The sequence below is a fragment of the Phoca vitulina genome, unplaced genomic scaffold (genome assembly GCF_004348235.1).
Source record: "Phoca vitulina isolate PV1807 unplaced genomic scaffold, GSC_HSeal_1.0 scaffold20, whole genome shotgun sequence".
NCBI classification, from domain to species: Eukaryota; Metazoa; Chordata; class Mammalia; order Carnivora; family Phocidae; genus Phoca; species Phoca vitulina.
Window position 1 is genome coordinate 10673440 of NW_022589723.1, and position 20200 is coordinate 10693639.

The 20200-nt window shown below is 40.3% G+C and overlaps 1 protein-coding gene across 1 annotated transcript in view; it reads right to left on the bottom strand.

The window, feature by feature from the left end:
• The window catches only part of VPS39 (VPS39 subunit of HOPS complex), a 48384-nt gene that overhangs the window by 27671 nt on the left and 513 nt on the right, over window positions 1-20200 (bottom strand). The window contains exons 2-9 of the mRNA XM_032417888.1: window positions 13331-13396; window positions 8938-9002; window positions 8579-8621; window positions 7309-7403; window positions 6271-6369; window positions 5750-5842; window positions 3383-3566; window positions 20-140 (exon numbers count right to left, since the gene is read on the bottom strand). Coding sequence (XP_032273779.1) covers window positions 20-140; window positions 3383-3566; window positions 5750-5842; window positions 6271-6369; window positions 7309-7403; window positions 8579-8621; window positions 8938-9002; window positions 13331-13396 — 766 coding nt within the window. The remainder of the gene's footprint in view (window positions 1-19; window positions 141-3382; window positions 3567-5749; window positions 5843-6270; window positions 6370-7308; window positions 7404-8578; window positions 8622-8937; window positions 9003-13330; window positions 13397-20200) is intronic.

The window sequence follows — 20200 nt, forward strand, 5'->3', positions numbered from 1 at the left end:
AAAAAAAGAAATTCCTTACCCTCCCGAGGTAATGAAGCGGGGCCTTTGCAATTCAATGCTCTGGACCAGAAGCCTTGGTTCAAATGTTCGGATCTCCACATACCGAGGTAAAACTGCAACGATGTAGGGAGGCTGGTGCTCTGTACGAGAAAGAACACTTTGAGTTATAGATCTGGTCTAAGGCTTTAGGTTTACGGATTGCTTCAGTTTCCCATTTCTAAGCTGCATTCAGATGGGATCTCCAAATAGTCCACTACTCAAATACCAAGCCAGGATCCTACGCTGTGGTATCCAAAGGGAAAAAAAAAAAATTTGTTTTGTCCAAGTGACGCTAAGAGAAATCTCGTGCACAAGAAGGATGCATCCAGCTTTGCTGAGAGTGACCTGATCCCGCTCCTACCATCAGGTGAAAGCTTCACCTGCTCCCTTTCTATCAGTCACAAAACCAAGGCAGAGAAAGGGCAGCTGCAGCTGCCCCTAACAACGCATCAGTGGGAGAAGGTTACATGACCTCTTCTTTCATTCTCTTGGGAAGGGCAAGAGGAAGGCAACTTCTTTTTTCCCTAAAATGAGGCTAAAGAGAGTTCCACATTTCTGGCAAAGGTTATTTCTGCTTGAGATTTTCACAGGGAAAAGATGCAAAACTCCACCTGATGCTTAATGGGTCACAGAGAAAGCAGCTGGTTGGCATTCTCAGTGTGGAAGTTTTCTACCACTTATATGAGGTCCAATCATGGAAACAGAAAGTAGAAGGGCCGGGGAGGGAGAAAAGGCTTGTTAATAGATACGGAGTTTTACTGTTGCAAGATGAGAAAGTTTTGAAATCTGTTGCATGGACAATGTGAATATGCAAAACTACTGAACTGTAATAGAATGTAATGGTAAAGATGATAGATTTTGTTTTGTTTTTTTTTACCACAATTAAAATAGAAAAGTTTTTAAAGGGAAAAAAAAATAAAAAATGAACCACTAGATGCATAATTATCATACAGAAACTTAACCTCAAAGACTATATTCATAGTTTCTTAGTGTGGCTAATTTGCTATGGATTTATTTTTGTCATTTATTTTCTGACAAAAAATTTTTCATAGTATATATGCAGTTTATACAGTAAAAATTTTAAAGCCAGAAGGAAACTGGCCTAATATTTCCATCACTTTGAATGCTACTGCTGTTACTATGCTAGTATTTTTCATCTTCTAAAAAAATTAAATTAAAAAACATGTTGTTTGGTATTAGATTTTTTACTTCTCTTTTTATGCTGGCCTCATTCTTAAAAACTAGTATAATCCCCTTTATTGTTAATTTGTATAAATATGTAAAATTTCTCTCTCCTTTAATCTGGCCCACTTTAATAAGGTCTAATTTAATAAAAAAAGGTAATCTATAATAGAAAGGGTTTTGGTTGTCATATTGTATCATGGTCCGGTCTCCCCAACTCTTTGACAACAGAGTTGGTCTGGATCTCTGTATGTTCAAAACTTGGCAGAGTGGCAGGTATACAGCAGACGTCTAATAAATGGCCGACAATGACAGTGATTCATCCATTCAGCAAGCATTTCCTAAAAGGCTATGTTACGGGCCCTACTCCAAGTGGATCAAGACATAAGTCCAGGGCTCATAGAGCTCCTACAGAGAGGAGACAGACGACTCACTGCATCCAGTGGGACAGTGTGGGGGCCATGACAGAGAAACCTGAAAGGGCTTTGGAAGCACCACGGGGGAAGTGATTCATTCTGCCTGCGCGTCGGAGAAGACTTCATAGACGAAGTGCCACTGAACAGGGCCTTGTCATGTGAGCAGGACAGTACTGGGCAGAGAAGAAAAGAGGCAAGAGCACAGGTGATGATGGCTCGGTGAGGGGAGTCCAAGATGAATGGAGTCTGGGTGAAGTGGTAAAGTTGAGAGCGTAAGTAAAAATGAAGTTTAAAATGTACACCACTGAAGAAGTTTAGTCTTCGTCCTGTCAGATGGTGGTTCTCCCACCCTACCTAGAAAGAATGCCCTCTTCCTCCCTCAGTATGTTAAGGCACAGAAACGTTTTTCAGAAACACTGCCAAAGGCACTGGGCACTAACAAAGGTTTTAAAACAGGAACTCTCACACTAGGGAATAGGAAGCATAGTTCAAGCATATTACACACATCTTCATCAATTCTACCGTAGCTCCTCTTCTGAAGGGAACACAAGCGCCCCCCAGAGCACCATGAAGCTTTTCATGAAGCTCTTAGCCCCTCCAACTTGTTAATATACATAATCTTGGGCCTTACAAAATACTGTCCTTTTGACTTTTCTTCCTTCTGATCTGTTCATCTCTAACCACCACCAGAATAATTACCCTAGAACATGATGCTTTTACCAAACATTCTACCAGTTGGGAATCTACTGGCGTTTCAGACCTTTGCATGGGCCTCTAACAACCGGCCCTACACTTATTCCTCCGTAATTCACACCACCTGTTTTAACCAGGTCAGTCTCTGTAATGCTCTGTCACAAATGAGCATTTCCAATCATTTTTCGAACTATTTTTTTCTGCCTAGAATGAAAGGAATTTTTCTTCAAGCCAAGTCCTAAACTCCCTGCCTGGTCTAGTCCAATCTTACCTATTTAATGAAACTTCTTACTGGCAAGTTGAACTTTCTGAACGACTGAATCTCAACTCATCCAATTTAACACCTTAAGCAGTGCCTTGTTTTCTCTCTTTATCCAAGATGTTATCCTTACCTCCCCAGCTAGAGTCCTTAAAGATGGCATGTCTGTATGCCCCACTCCACAGCAGTAACTATTTTTAAAATGCTCACTCTTCTGACTGAAAATGAATTGCTGCGAGGGTGGTCACACACTTCCAGGCAATACCACTGCTGAGAGCCAGAGGCAGGGTAGGAGCAGAAACACCTAATGTGCCAGCCAGAGACTTACATCTAAATGCAATCTGCACCTCCAAGCTACAAAACAACAGAAGCAATAACCCCACGTCAAAAGCACATCAATACTGAGTTACATGTATTACAGGAATAAAGAAAGAATTGCCACTAATTTCCAAATGTAGTCTATCTGGCAGAGGACACAATAAAACCATTACAAAGAAGGTAAAACAAAAAGGACTCAGAAGTAAAACTATATGGCAATAGACAGACAATCACTTCCTAAAACACATAATTCTGTTTATATTTTTCCCCCTCTGGGGCAAAACCTGGCTTCCTACAAAAATCACGATATCGCATTTTTAATAACTTTAAACACTTGTCTACTTCTAAGAAGGGGAACTGAGAGTAGATGACATTATAAACCACAGTCTGTGAAAGCCATAAACGGAATTCCATTCTGCAAGGATGACACACAACCCCGGCCCACAGTGGGAAATGGCCGCTATGGTGGTCTCACCCATGGCCACTGGTATGTCTGTCCAGTTCAAGGCACATTTCTGTGTGCAGATCCCCTCCTCATTGAGCACCACGGTGAGATCATCCTGACCCACAGCCACTTTTCCATCCGCCAGAGGTGCAACTAATGGCTCCAGCTGTTTTCCTGTTGGAAAGAGCTCTTTGATGGACCCTTTTCCATCCACCTATAGGAAGACACAAAGTGAGTCAACCAGCGTTCTCTTGCTAGAGGCATGAACACGGCCTGAAAAATCCAAATAAAACCCCGAACCTACAGAAGCCAGTAATATTCCTTGTTTGGCATAAGGAAATATTATGGAGTTTGTTATGACAAATTTTGTCATCACAACATAGAACCAGTTCTCTTTTTCTCTAACACAGAGACAAGCATCTAGCCTGGCAACTAACAATGTCAAGTGCTGGTGAGGATGCAGAGCAACTGGAACTCTCATTCACTGCTGGTGAGAATGCAAAATGGTACAGCCATTTTGTTTGTTGGCTTCTTCTAAAGTTAAATATATACTTACCATACGACCCAATAATCCCATTCCTTAGGCACTTGCTCAAGAGAAATGAAAACTTATGTTTACACCAAAACCTGTACACAAATGTTTATAGCAGCTTTATTCATAACGGCTAAAAATTGGAAACAACTTTGTCCTTCAACTGATGAATGGATTAACAAACCATAGTACATCCATACCATGGACCACTACTCAGCCATAAAGAATATAATGACACACACAATACAGATGGATGTCAAATGCATTATGCTAAGTGAAAGAAGCCATATTCAAAAGGCTACATACTGTAGGATTCCATTTATATGACATTCTGGAAAAGGCAAAACTATAAGAGATGAAGAACAGATCAGTGATTACTAGAAGTTGGGGCATAGGAAAAGAGGTTGACTTCAAAGGGGCAGCATGAGGGCATTTTTTGGGTGATGACACTGCTCAGAATCTTGATTGTGGTGGTGGTTACATGACTCTAAGCATCTATTAGAACTGTACATCAAAAAGAATGAATTTTACTGTCTGATCTAAATGAATAATTTTTGAATAGCTCGGGCCAAACCAAGATTTCCCACCCTCAAAAAGAGGGTGGCAGCATTCAAGGTAGGCAGAGGAAAGAGAGCCTACTCTCCAGCTTCTGGTTCTGTAACCCCAGCCCTCACAGACTTCTTTCAGCACCTATAGGCCTCACTGCTACTCTGCTCATCAGTCAGCTGGAGAGGAGCGACTCCTCTATGAGTTTGCAACTCTGATGCTGATAAAATCAGGATATTCCAACAATGTAAATATAGAACAAATATACTAACTAGATAAATAATGAAGAGCTAACACGGTGGGGAGTAAGGAAGTGGGGAGAAATGGAGATGGGGGAGAAAGGCTTCTAGAATTGCCAAGTCTGGAATATGAGAGGGGTATAAGGCTAAGGAATTTGGATTATTCTATGAAATGCATGGTATATCAACCTATTCTACATACAGTATGCATAATGGAGGAGAAAAACCAATGTCATGGATATTTACCACTTAGGTTAAGAAAAAGAGGTTATAAAACAATGTGTATAACATGCTATTTTTGTAAACAGGTGGAAGCTCATCTACCGAAAGTTTAACAGTGATTATTTCTGAGTGAAGGGATTATGGGTGATTTATACTTTCTTTATCTTGCTTATCTATATTTCCTTATTTTTTATATTAACATATGTGGCTTTTGAAATTTAAAAAAGAAGTAAAAATAATTTTTAAAATAAATATACTAAAAGATTTTGGGTTGCAGGAAACTCAAAGTCTTAAAAATACTTAAGTTAATACTCGGGGTGCCTGGGTGGCTCAGGTGGTTAAGCGTCTGCCTTCGGCTCAGGTCATGATCCTGGAGTCCTGGGACCAAGTCCCACATCGGGCTCCCTGCTCAGCGGGGAGCCTGCTTCTCCTTCTCCCTCTGCCTGCCTCTCCCTCTGCTTGTGCTCTCTCTCTCTCTGACAAATAAACAAAATCCTTAAAAAAATAATACTTAAGTTAATACTAAAATTAGTTTATAATTCCTGAGCACTGAAGCCTTAAGATGACATTCCACGGTAATGCTGTTGAACGGAGGCAAGCAGCCCTAATTATCTGTTCCAAAAATTAGATACAGGATGTGGATAATTCATTATGTAGAGAATTGAGAGTTGATGCTGACTGGCATCAGACATCTATTTGTAGAGATGCTGAGAAGCATAAAAAAAAATAACCAAACATACAAACACAAACCCTGTTATGCCAAAACACCACTTAAGGCAGTCTCTTGACCTGTAGTTCAAATCACGTGATCCTATCCCCCAGGTAAATGGATGATACATGCAAAAGAATAAGTTTTACCCTTATTAGGTAGTAGTCTCTCTTGAAACCCACACAGATAGAATTTTCACACCAGGCCATGGACTTGGGCACATCTGGTACACTAAAGTCCCCCTGAAGAAAGAAAGCAAGAGTTCAAATGGAAAGATGTTAAAAGAAAAAAAAAAAAAAAAAAAAAACAACAAACTATGACTTTCCTGTTATTCTGCCCCGACTCTGCAAAATCACCCTCATTCTCATCTAAACACAAGTCTGTAAGTGCAAGGCCGGGAAACCACCTGTAACAAAAATTTATGTCACCCATGAACTGGATGACTAGATGCCTTTAGAAAAGATGAAACCCACTTTGAAATAAACCAGTCTGTATAAACGTTGCAGAACTGGATTACCACTGCCTCTGAAGACCAGGAGACTCTGACGAGTGGCGGTGAACAGGCTCCCCTGTACTCACGGCAGAGCCTTCATCCGGAGAGAGCTCCAAGACTGAAGGCCCTGACCTTCAGTATTACTGAAGAGGAAACCTTTCAAGCTTTGGACTTCACCTGCAATTCATGGAATTCCCTGTCCTTCCAGAAGTAGAGCTGCAGCTTCTTTTTCACGGCCACACACATCCGCAGCACCTCCTCACCGGTCTCTGTGTGCTGGGAAGAGACACCCGGAGCAAATGAGGATACGTATGCGATGACTCCATAACTGAGTGACAGCTAAATTCAAGATTTTCTACCTTGAAATGGCTACTAATCTGAAAATCCCCTGTAATACAAAGTCACCCTTGCCAGACAAACTGAATAGAAGAACACCATTTTTCTAAGATGTTCTTAGAAAAAATAGGCTGAGGAGCACTTCCTCCCCAAGGGCTGCCAGCCAAAGACCCCAACCCCAGCAAATCTCTAGGACATTCATAATTCACACAGGAAAATCCCAGGGCAGACCTTCACCTATGTAACCGCTTACTCCTTTTTTTCTTAAATGTTTCTCACTCATGGCTGTCAATATATGCTGGTCAGGGATCAGCATGTGTCAGTGGCCACTTTCAATCTTTTAAGGAGGGAGGAGAAGAGAAAGGTCTAAGCATAAAACAATGCATTGTCGATGTAGACCACAAAGGCTAAAAAGTGATCTAAGCTGAGTAGAAGGGTAAGGCAGATTTTGAATAATGTAAGGATGATGAATTGGCACAAATAAGAAATGTCTTTCTCAAATGACCAAAAAACCCCTATAGACAAAGAATACAATAATATGTTCAGAACAAGGTCAACTTAATGTCCCATTGCTATGTTCGTGATACTGGTTAAGTCTGGATTTCCCCACTAATGGTTTGTCCATGGCAAAGGCTTTTATCGTGGGTTAGTTGGTCTGGTGCTCTAATTAGCACAAACACGGGGAACCCAAATGTTTCCCCTTCAGACCACATACAAAGGGGGAAATTTCTCTAATACAATCCAAAATCAAACACTTTCTCTGGAGTCTCTGCTGGGTTTGCATATCAATGTTATTCTTCCCACCTAATGGTAGGAATAATATAAGAAAGACCCTATTTATTAAAACATGAAGTCAAATTTCATCTTGCCTACACTTACCTGGAGGTCACATGTGAACAGTGAGGCTCCCTTTGCCTTTGAAACCGTAGTGATTTGTTGAAATGTCAGTAAGTCATGGACATAAATGTTATTTTCTGTTTGGAAGGAGGTATAATAACAGTATAAATTATCACAATTCTCTACACACACAAAAATAACTAATGATGAGAAGAACCAAATGGTAAGTGTTGGTTGAAGATGTATCTTCGGTTTCACTAACAATGATTTATTCTGGCCTATTATCAGAATTACATTACAAAATGTTAGAGGTCACTTTTGTTCCTTTAAATTCGGGCTGGCTGAAGCAGAAGAGCTCTCTCGCTACCAAAGCACTCTTTCTCAAGTCTGGAAATTTGTGATGCAATATTTGTACAAGAATAGACTCTCAAAGCTACTTCCATTAGGAGGCCTCAGCGGAAGAAAGGAAATCCTCTGTGGATTTGGTACAATCCCATGGCAAGGATTTCTTTTCTGGCAAAGCAAGCAAAATAATTTCACTCGGGCCTCCTACCTAGTTTTACTCCTGAAGATTTAGTTACTTTAAATGTTTCTCTCTCCACCTAGAAACTTAGTTTAAAATGATTCTACCATCTGGGCCCTGGGCTGAACAGTACAAAGCATGAGGCAAGTTTCCAGTCCTCTGTTTGTTAAGAAAAGGCCTTGCTGGCTGCCTTCAATTGAATCTATGGCTTTTCAAATGAGGCCTGAATAGTCCAGCCTTGATGTGTCTCTCCCCTATCTCTTGCCACTCTGCCACTCTCCACCACACTTCCTAGGTCTGGCCAGACTCCAGGGCCTCTGCTTAAAATGCTCTGCCTTCCTCTCTCTTCCTGTCAAAATCTTAATCATCCACTAGATGATGTTGTCTTTCCCATTACTAAGATCCACAACATTTTTTATAAATTTCCACTGTAACTTATCACACTGTATCATGATTACTTTCTGTCATTTCAGTCTTCACAATCAGAACATAAATTCAAAGACAGAAACCATGTCTCATTCAACTTGGTATCCCCAATGCCTAGAGCAGAGCTCAATAAATATCTGCTAGATGACTGAATAAATGAATGAATGAATGAATGACACTCCATGGAGAACAGAGCTCAAGTTTATGAGGGATGCTGTTGCCTTTAATACCTGTGTACCCTGCTGTGTCTGGTTTGGAACAGGTCAGTTTCATTGTTTATCAAATTAACCATAAAGAGTGATTAATCAGGTCATAGCTTTTGTTTTTTGACACAGGAGATATAACTGCAACCCCTTTTCTTACCTAACAAGCTGACCAGAATCTTAAACTGGGAAACCACATGGATCTGGAAAAGAACAAATCATTAGACTCAATTAAACATTTCCAACAAGGCTTAACAAATGTTCATTTAAGTACATTACTAAAAAGGGACTAAAGAGTCTATGCCAATGACAGGGATCTGACTGATATTTATGTGCAATCGCAATTTCTGCTCATTATAGAGGATCTCAGGCACATGATGGATGAACCCAGATCCCTGAATAAATGGGAGAACAGACAGTAGAAGATTCAGAGTTAATAAATAATGTTATCAAAGTTCTAGCTTTGACAGGGTCTCATGGAAGTCAAATATTCTTGTAGTTACCACTATCACTGCCTACCTGCTGAATCTTTTTGGAGAAGTTTTTATTGGATTTCTCTAGTGTCACTTCAAACCTGTTGCAACCTATGGAAAAGAAACAAACATTCACAGTTCCAAACATGTAAAAATAACCACAACAAAAAACGCTGCTCCACATTCCTGCAGGAATCTAAAAATTCCTAAAGACTGGAAGCTGGAGATCTACACTAGACAGCTATCTTCACTGAGTACAGGAAGCTGCTTTCAATTCCAATTTTAGAACAGAGGGTTTCATGTACCTTCACTTGGCATTAGCAGAAAGAATCATACCACAGAAATTCACTGAAGCTGCCAAGGTACTTTTGAGTCTGAAGGTCTTATCCTATAAAACAGTACCTTGGCTAAGTGTTTGTAAAAAGTAACAGTCAAATACCAGAGCCCAAGCAATGAAACCCTGCCCGGTGCATCCTTAGATCTAGACCAACTAAAGCCCAGCAGCTACCCTATGTCCTGCATCATGGGACAGAGCAAACACTCAACACTATCCCCTCAGCTAAAGCGATTTAATGCATCTACACTTACTGCTGCTCTCAGGAGATGCTACATCGGTTGGCACTGTTACAAAAAGGGAAGAAAGTGACATACCATAAAAACATGTGATGCCCGCCTTGTGGAGATGACAAAAACATTCAGCCTCAAAAGTCACCAAAAGGTCAAAAAGAGAATAATCATCATAATAATTACAGCAGTTATCACAAACTAACCAATAACTAAGTGCCATGTTCTGGGTTTAAAAATTTATATATATTCCCTATAACCTCACAACTACCCCCAAGAAGTCAGTATTATTATTCCAATTTCATATGTGAGGGACCTGACAGGTCAAGTAGTTAGGTAGCCATCAGGGAGAGACAGCCCAGAAGCAAACTTGGGGCCTACTGTAAAGCCCGTGTGCTGAGCCGACACCCTGCCACCTGCCTCCCAGCTTGTGAAGAGACTGTTCACACTGCTGACCCCAAGCTGCTCCCCACAGCTAGTGTGGTCCATGGCTCAGAAGTCTGTGGAGCGTCTCCGAGGCAACCACAGGGGCCCATGCCACCAAAGCTGGTCTTACTTCTTCCACATGTCCCTCAGCAGAGGAGATGAAGGGGCTCTGGAGTTGCGGGAAATTCAGAAACATGCCCTGTATTCTGCCATTATATTTCACAAGAAAAAAAAATTCAGCCACTTCCTGCTTGATAAACAGTTCTGTATCTGAAAAGGGCTTTATTATTACTTCCAACAATTCTCTTCATAAGTAGAATTATCTAGGACTGAGATTCTCAAACTTTGTGGTGTCAGGATTCCTTCACAGCCTTAAAAATTATTGAGAATCCCGGGGCGCCTGGGTGGCTCAGTCGTTAAGCGTCTGCCTTCGGCTCAGGTCACAATCTCTGGGTCCTGTGATCGAGCCCCGCGTCGGGCTCCCTGCTCTGCCGGAAGCCTGCTTCTCCCTCTCCCACTCCCCCTGCTTGTGTTCCCTCTCTCGCTGTCTCTCTCTCTCTCAAATAAACAGAAAAATTTTTTTAAAAATTATTGAGAATCCCAAAACTCTAACATGGGTTATAGTTATCAATGTATACCACAATAGAAATTAAGACTGAGAAAATTTTAAAATGTGTATTTATTAACTCATTTTTAAATATTAGTGAACTTAGTTTTGACCTGGTAAACCTTCTGAAAGGATCCTGGGGACCCCGTGGGGTCTATAGACCACACTTTGAGAACCACTGCTCTAAGGTGACGGCACCACTGAAGTAAACCTGAAACTGTTAAGACATTTGATGTGAGCTAATCTAACACCTCTGTTTAAGAGAGGAGTAAAATGAGGCCTAGAGGCATTTCTGAGCTCAAAGAAGATGACTCACATCTGATCCCAAGTCCCCTTAATTCCAGCCTCTCCATGACATCTTATCATCCTCTCTCTTTCCTCAGAAAGACAGTCTGGTTGCAGCCCTATTTAGGTTTGGAATATCTCAAACTTAGAAACCAAGTTAGTTCTATGGCTGATTCATGGAGGCCCAAGTCTATTTCTAGGGCCATAAACAGGCGAGAGCTGAGCCAGAACTGAACTGTTCTCTAAGGGTATAGGGAGAAGTCAAGTTTCTGATCAGAGCTTGATTCCCAATTGTCTAAGGCCGGTGGCACTGCTACTGAAGTTACCTATGCAGAAATTGAGCCCCAGGAATTAAGGTCTCAAAAGTCACATGGTGAACTCATCACATGGCATGGAATAATCACCACCAAAGTTCCAAGTCAGATTAGCACTAATATTACCAGTTTGAGTCTATACTGTGTTGAGATTTACTCTTATAGTCTAGTTTTCAATTCCCTACCATTTATATAGCAATGACCTATCAAACAAATCACGTTACCTTGGTATTTAGTATTTGATGCTACAAAGAACTGCTTATCTACTGGAGTAAAGAATATTAAGCTCTCTTATCTCCCTGCCCTGCACAGTATCTGAGCCTATGGTGGATAGTCAAATCATGGTTGTCAAATGCTGAGTAAAATCCAAGGCAAGCTTAATTTTTAAATTACAGTCTAATAGGTGTCACAGAATGGAAATATTCTGGCCCTGAGAACTAAAAATTTACAGCAAGGGCAAGCAAAGTACTGCCCCAGGGCCAAATCCAGCCCTCAACATGTCTTTACAAATAAAGTTTTGTTGGAACCCAGACACGCCACTCCTTTGCACGCAGTCTATGGCTGCTTTTGGCTAAAATAGCAAAGTTGGTAGTCACAACAGAGATCTCAGAGCTTACAAAGCCTAAACTGTTTATTTTTTTGGCCCTTTTGGGAACAAGTTTACCAACCCGATTTAAAGGATAGTTGAAAAACTTAGAAATGAAATACACCCTCTGCTTTGACTTCTGGTTTCTCTTTCTGACCAGGTGCCTTCCTCTTTCCTTATTCCACCGGTGATGGGTAGTAGAATAGGTCCCCCCAAAATATGCCACTTTGGGATAAGGATTATTTTGAGCTGAAGGGAACTGAGAAGAAGCAGATAAAGAAAGGCTCTCTCCCTACCTCTAATTTGCCTAAAAATAGAACATACATTTACAAAGGTGTCCCTCCTCCCCTCTCTACCACGGACAGAATTTAATCAGCGGAGACAGCTCTAGACCCTCATCAGCCCAGAGAGGACATCAGAGCAATCTATTAACAAACTTTACTTACTCATCCTTATTCCGTTAGTTCCCCCATGTGTCTGCCTTCTAACAATTTGCCATCCTAGAAACTCAAAGTCCTTTTCCTTTGTCTTATCCCTTCTCTAAAAATTTGTTGTTCATTTGTTAAGATGTTATATAAGCCCAAATTCCAACCACCCCTTTGAGTTACCCATCACTGAGTGTTCCCATGTGTATGTGTAATACACATGTAAATACTTGTTTGTTTTTCCCCTGTTAATCTGTCTTTTGTCAGTCCAATTTACTTACATGTTCCCGCCCAAGGAACCTAAAATGGGTAGAAGGAAATTGTCCCCACATGCCCTAGAAAGATGTCCTTTTTTCCCATGTTACCCTTGCTCCAGGCTCCACTCTTACCTTAAGCTATTTACTACAGAAAGTTTATTGGGTTGAAAGTTATGAAATTTATTTTTTTCTAATATAGTCAAATAATGACAATTTCATACGGTTTAACACACTCTGGCATTAACAGCAGATTTCTCCAGACTGGAGCTCCAAGGTATATTATCCAAACACATCAATTTTCCATAAAGAGAACATAGAAATAAGATCACAAAAAGGAAGTAAGGTGCTTTTTCTCCCCCAACAGAAGAAACCCTAACAAAATAAATTTCAAATACTTTAGTTATCATTCTACATTTTTACTGATGAAGTCACATTTGATTGGAGCTTTACTTTTCAAAGTCCTTGCATCTGACCCCAACAATTTTGTGAGACAGACAGTTTATAGAAGAGGAAAATGACATTGGAATGGACCTACTCAGTCATTCGGCCAAGGAGAAGGAAAGCTGGGCTCAAACCCAGGCCTCCTCTCTCCTAGTCCACCCCTCACAAGTTAACAAAAGTTGTTAAATCAATGGTTCCTAATTTTGTTTCTTACTACCACATCATTTACACAGAAATCTTATTCGCATCAGTAGTATGTCTTATTTCTGACAGTGAGTCTCCTAGAAGCAAGGAGGGGAGGAACACTCAACCTCACCTACCAGATCAGGATAGGGGAATACACTCTGAAAAAAAAAAAAAACCTAGAGATTTTCTCATGCTTCTCCCCACTTTCCCACTGTACTCCTTTCAACCCCAATCATTTTTAATGGCCCAGGAATCACTGATTTCACAGCTGTATACTAGCTGACTATCACAGTTTTCTGCATGAGTAATAAGTCACCTCTCTCTTGACGCTGGAGAGCTGCCACTTACCAGCGTCCTTCCGGATCCTATAGAGAAGAAGATGTCCTTGTTTGGTGCCAACAAGAAGCCATTCCTCTGGAAGAGAAAAGAGTGATGAGAAAGGTCAATCAGCTTTAGTTAAAACCCTATTTCTTGAGCTGGGGTTTGTAATCAGAAATCAAAGGGTCAAGAAAATGAACTGCTTTTGATAGCTGGTGTTTTGCAAAGCTAAGGAATATTTATATTCAAGAAATGTTTGAGAACCAACCCATCAAAAAAGTATCATCACTGACCCATTACTGATGCAAAATATCCCTGCCTTCAGTGTTTCAAAATTAAACTGACCAAAAATAGGATGAAAATTTATAAAATTATAAAATGGATAGTGTAAACATGAAACTAGGAAACTAATATCAGAAACAAAACTAAACGACATCCTTTAAAGGTTTAATGCTTTTACTTCAGGGAAAATAAGAAGTGCCAAGAATTCATCATTTTAAAAGATGGTCTAGCAGATAAAAAACAAGTGTTGACAAAGAAATGAAGAAATTGGAACCCTCACACGTTGTTGGCAGGAATATAAAATGGTGCGGTCATTCTGGAAAACCGTCTGGTTGTTCCTCAAAAGATTATACACAGAGTTGTCATATGACCCAGCAATTCTACCCCTGGGCATATACACAAAAGAAATGAAAACATATGCCCACACAAAAACTTGTACACAAATGTTCAGAGCGGCAGCATCTGTAACAGCCAAAAGGTAGAAACAACCCACATGTCCATCAACTGATGAATGGATAAACAAAATGTGGCAAATCCATACAATGGAATATTAGCCAGCCAGTAAAAGGAACAAAGTGCTAATACATGCTATAATAGGGACGAACCTGATATTATGCTAAATGAAAGAAGCCAGACAAAAAAGGCTACATTATGATTCTATTTATATGAAATATCAGAATAGTCAAATCTATAGAGACAAAAAGATTAGTGGCTACCTAAGGTTGGTGGGTTTACAGGAAAATGGGGGAATAAATACTAACAGGTATGGGGTTTTTTTTTAGGGTGATGAAAATGTTCTAAAATTGTGGCAATACTTGGACAACTCTGTGAATGTACTAAAAACCACTTAACAGTACACTTTAACTGGGTGAATTGTATGATAGGTGAATTACATCTCAATAAAGCTCTTATAAAAAAAAAAGAGAGAGAGAGATGGTCTAGGCCAGTGGTTCTTTGGTATGTATCAGAATTATTTGAGGATTTGTTAAAACAGATTGCTGGGCCCTGCCCTCAGTTTCTGATTCAGTAGGTCTTGCAATGGGCCTGAAAACTTCCATTTCTAACAAGTTCCCAGGTGATGCTAATGCTGTTTCAAGGACTACATTTTGGGAGACACTGGTCTATGCTAAAAGAGGCTCCAAAAAGGGTTTAAATAATTACCCTGATAGATCTGTATTAACTCATTAAGGGAAGTTAAGCATGTACAGACACTTCTGAGCTTTTGGATAGTGTAAAAGGTCATTCATCCCTTGTATAAACTCTCTTGATCGTCTACAAGATAAAATATTGGATAATGGTACAAACTGTTAACTTTATTGAGCATGTATTGCGCTCCAGGAAATGCTAAGCACATATCATATGTTACTTCATTAATCCTCACAACTATCCTTTGAGGTATGTTCTTCTTATAAATCCCCATTTTATAGATGAGGAAGTTGAGGCCTAGGGGATAAGTAATTTGTCCAGAGTCATACATGGAGGAAGATGTGTGTGGAAGCGTCAGGATGTAACCACAAGCTGTGATGCGATGTGATTACGAAGGCATCCTATGTCAAAAGAATGGGTGTTGGCCAGAGGTTGTCTGAAAGGCACTGGTTGTATTTATAAAAACAGGTCAGAAGCCTGTTTTTCCAGGTTGATGTCCTTAGTCTTCCAGAAAAATATAGTGATTCTGACTTCTTTCGTGTTTTAAAGCAAAGGCAGGACACAGAAAGTAAGACAGTATGTGCTCTTCATGACATAAGAGAAATGAGAAATAACACTAGCTCTAAAGGAAGGTTGATACACTACATCAAAAACTAATGATATAATGTATGGTGATTAACATAACATAATAAAAATAAATAAATAAATAAAGGAAGGTTGGAGATTTATGTTGGAGCAGAACATAGAAAGCAAAAGAAGCAAGTTCACAATGCTTGCTTTGTAAAAGATACTGTGCTTAGAGTTCTACTTATAGATATCACTGTATTGAGCAACTGGGAATACTGAAGTTGATTTTCAGGACACCCACTGCTATTTCAGATATAAATAAAATGAGGTAGAAATTTTTTTAACTCGCTTGTAACATACATAAGAATCTATAACCAAAAGGCCAAAAGAATACTCACCATCTTCCCCATTCTTTCCTCCCTACTCTGCTCCCCAAATCCCTACCAGCTCCTGTTTTTCTCTTTTAACAGCCTCATCTTAACACTCAGGTCTGCAAGGCCTATCAATTTTACCTCTACAAGGTACCTCACAACAGCCATATCCCAGTCCCTCCAGGGACCCCTGTGATGGCCTCAACTGCTCTCACTATACGTGTTCTTCCACGTTTGCTGTACGTTTCTTAGAGCACGTCTGTGATTCTGTCACACTGGGGCTTAAATCCTCATGAAGCTGCACTACCAAAATATGAAGTCAAACTCATAAGCATGACATTCAAGGGTCTACTTTCCATTTTTATTGAAATGTTTACTTGCCAATAGATGTTTCTTATCAAATGTCTATTGGTCAGAAAACAGAATCAGACAAATTCATTAAAATTAAAAAAATTTTTAATTGAGGTTTTATTTAACCCTTTTCACATTTTCATTTGAAGGTGCTGAGGAAAAAATGCATTTATCATACATGTAAAGTATTGTAACAACTTTCCTTTAAATAGTAAAAGCACCACATACACGTTCCTAATCCTCACACTCCCAAGGGAAAACAGCGCATCACCCCAGATGCACTAATGGCACACAACCTTGAAGAGACTTGCTTTGGTTAGAGAAGTCAGGGGCGGGGGTGGGGGGTGCGGCGCCTGGGTGGCTCAGTCGATTAAGGTCTGCCTTCAGCTCAAGTCCCGGGATCAAGCCCCGCATAGGCTCCCTGCTTACTGGAGAGCCTGCTTCTCCATCTGCCCCTCACCCACCTACTCCTGCTCTCTCTCTATCTCTGAAATAAATACATAAAATCTTTGAGAAAAAAAATTAATTAAAAAAAAGTCAGTGGGGGCTCGGGTGACCAGAGGACCCGACCCATGTTGGGCCTCCACATTCTATGACATGTCATCATATAATATAATCATGGATACAAAACACAGAACGAGAGACTTGCAGAGCTGACACAGAGTGGGGTAGACAGTCCCTTCTGAGATTCAACACAGCAAATCAGAAAGTGGAACACACTACAAAAACGGTGTAGTCTGTGGGTAACACATATATAAACAAATGTGAATCAGCCCTAGAGAATTCCTGACAGCCTAATCCTGAGCCACAAGGTTGGACTTTATTCCTCCTGCAAAGTGAGTAGGTGCTGGGCCATCCTGCTCATAATTACCCTAATGAAGCTCCGTCGTCCAACAGTACAACCTAGTCCAAGCTCACGTGATGAACAATTCCATCCCTGGCCCAATGCTGACCACTGCAGGGAATACAGAAATGAAAAAGGTAGTGGTCACTTCCCTTTTCTGGGTCATAGGGCAAAGAACAGTGTTCCTTAAAGCATAAGCCTTTTTAGCTGCATCCAAATCACCTGAACTTATTAAAAAATGCACATTCCTGAGTGCTGTTCTCAGAGATTCTGACACAATAATTCTGTAATGGTGACCTGAAATCTGCATTTTTTAAATTCAATTTTTTAATTATTTGATGCATTTAAGTAGTTTCAACATTAAAACTGTGGGAAGTCTGGCTTCCATCCTTGTCCACTCTCCCTGTTTTCTCCCTCTGCTATAGGCAACCATCTTAGTCCTTTTTATCCTACCATTTCTTTGGAAAATAGAATGATTGTGTAGACACACATACAGATACACATACATACAAACATCTGCATTTTTTTTTTACAGGTTCTGAATATATATTAAAGTTTGGGAACCAGGGTCCAGAATCAGACATGATTTACTGGATATGTGACCTTAGAAAAATTACTTAAATTCTCAGGTTATTCCTCTGCAAAATGGAGTTATTATTTCATAAAAGTTTAATAAAGATTAGTGCTCAATAAATGGAAGCTATTACTATTAATATCATCATTTATTCATTCATTCATTCATTCATTCAACAGAAAGATTTAATGAATACCCATTATAAGGAACTATTCTAGGAACTACAAATAAAGCAATGTACAAAACAAAGCTCCTGCTCTGAAGGAATTTTCTAATATGGAGACAATAATATAACATAAAATAGCATTAGGCAGCAATCCATGAGAAGAAGAAAGACTAGGCTGAGGAAGAGAATAGCACCTTGTCTTTTATATAGCATCGTTAGGGAAGGTCTTGTTGATTTATGTGACATTTCAGCAGACATCTGAAGGAAATGAGGAATGAGGCATGTAATATTTAGAGCAAAAGAGTGCCAGGCGGAGGAAAAGAACAAGTGCAGAAGCCCCGAGGTAGGTACATGCTTTGTGTGTTATGGAACAAGGAAGACTGTGTGACTAGTAGGAGAATGGAGCAAGGGGTAAGAGCATAGATGGGGTAGATGAGGGGAAGTAACCATAGGCCTGATTATGTCAGATGTAGAAAGCACAGCAAGGACTTTGGAACTTACTCTAGTTGTGACAGGAAGCTATGAAGGGTTCTGAGTAGAGGAGAGATGCGATCAGATTAAGTTTTCAAGGGATCACTCTTCCTCTGTGTGGATAAAAGATTGAAAGTGGCACAATGACAAACAAACGGTGATCAGTCAGAGGACTACTACAGTAATTCAGATGAGAGAAGTGGTGCTTTCATCAGAACAGAAATAGTGCAGATGGAGAGAAGTGACTGGATTCTAGACTTATTCTGGAGGTGGAGCAGACAAGATTTGCATATGGACTGGATGTGGTGTATAAGAGAAATGAAGAATGATTCCAAAATCATCAGCAAAATGGGTAAACAGAAATGTCATTTGCTGAGATGTGGGATACAGGGGGACAAGCATGTTTTGGGAGAGTGGAATCAAGAACCATTAAGGCCATGCTATTAGACATCCATATGAAGGTGCAGAAAAGGCAGCTGGATTCTACAACTCTGGAGTTTAGGGAGAAGTCATCATCAGTATCCTCATTTCCATTTCCCAAGAGATGGATTATGGTGTCTCTCAAATATTGTCTAGCCCTGCATGATCTGGCTTCAGAAGGTTCCTGGATGAATTTTAGGTAAAAGGGGTAACAACTAGATATAGCAACATTCACTGCTGCTTAAGTCCAGAAACAGTTTTGAGTCAAGAGGTGGTAAATAGCCTCTTGTAGCCCAATACCTACCATAGCATCCTAGAAGATAATAAGCATTTCTCATGTAGGGCGGGAGATCAAGGTAGACAGAGGTACCTAGCATTTCCAAACTATCTTTCCGAAAAGCTCAAGTACAGGGAATCTTTACTGTGACAAAGTGGACTGGTGAGAGGCTGAAATACATGTACTATTAGTTCCATAGGGTATCAGTCAAGGATTCTGGCAAGCTAAGCAAAGCACTGTAAGCAGCTGCATTCACCCTTTCCAGAAGCGTATGTCCTAGGCTGAGGTGGGTACCCCTCCTCCATGTTTCTATAATAGGCAGCATATGACTCCAGTATCATTTATCTTGTATCATAATCTGTTCCTATGACTTTGTCCCTCACTGTGTGTCCTAGGAGCACAGGCACTGTTTCTTACTCACCCTTTTATCCTCGTCTTTAGCAGAGAACCTGGTCCATATAAGCATTTAATACATATTTGATGAAGAATTAGGGAAATGTGTCCCTTTGTGCAGTGTCAAGTCTTTCATTTTTTAAATTTCTTTTCTCCTCTATTTAAATTTTTGCTGAGCATTTAATAACAGAAAATGGAGGTTTTCTTGAGATATCTGGAGGAAGCAAGGTTCTCTCCTTAACCCAAGGGACTAGCACAGCTTACTGTGGGGGTGTGATTTTAAAGAAGCCCAGGGTTGCTAGAGGCAAGATTGTGCACATTAACATGAAGAGCTGTAGAGAAAGCACCCTACTGAAAAGGCTGTGAGGAAGTCTGCAAGACTGCCTGGGTGGCAATGTCCGTAAGTGATGCAGAAGATGCCAGCCACCACCAGATTCCACCAGGCCCATCTTGGGTACCTAACTCAGTATAAGATCTGATCAAGAGTTCTGAACCACCTTTTTATGGCCCTTGATTTCTAGCAACTGGACATTAACAAGAAAGACTGTTTGGTCTTTCGTGACTGTTATCAGACACAACCACTCTAAGAGCATAATGTTCATAATTAAGAGTCAAGGTTTAGACCCCTGAAACCATTTGTATTCTAGAGCATACAAGAGATGCCAGACCCTGCTTTCTGTACTGGCCAATCCCAAGAGGATTACACAAATTTTTAATAGGTTAGGTTTCATGACAGCCTCAAATGATGCTCTTCTACCTACATAGTTAGGTAGCTTGAGCACTTTGAACATAAGGCAATCAACCACTTGGCTAGACTGAGTTTAGAACAACAACGTGAGTTACCTACAGTAATGAGAAGTAAACGATGAGTGATCACTAAGGGAAAAAAGGCATATGGTGTTAACGCATTTAGTGCCCCCCAAATAGTGTTGCTTTTCATCTAGAAAACAACAGAATCATCTGGACAAGTCAGGCCCCGGGCAAGTTGAAAACTCCCCAGTGCCTGCCCCTCCAAACTGAAGACTTATTGGGAATCGA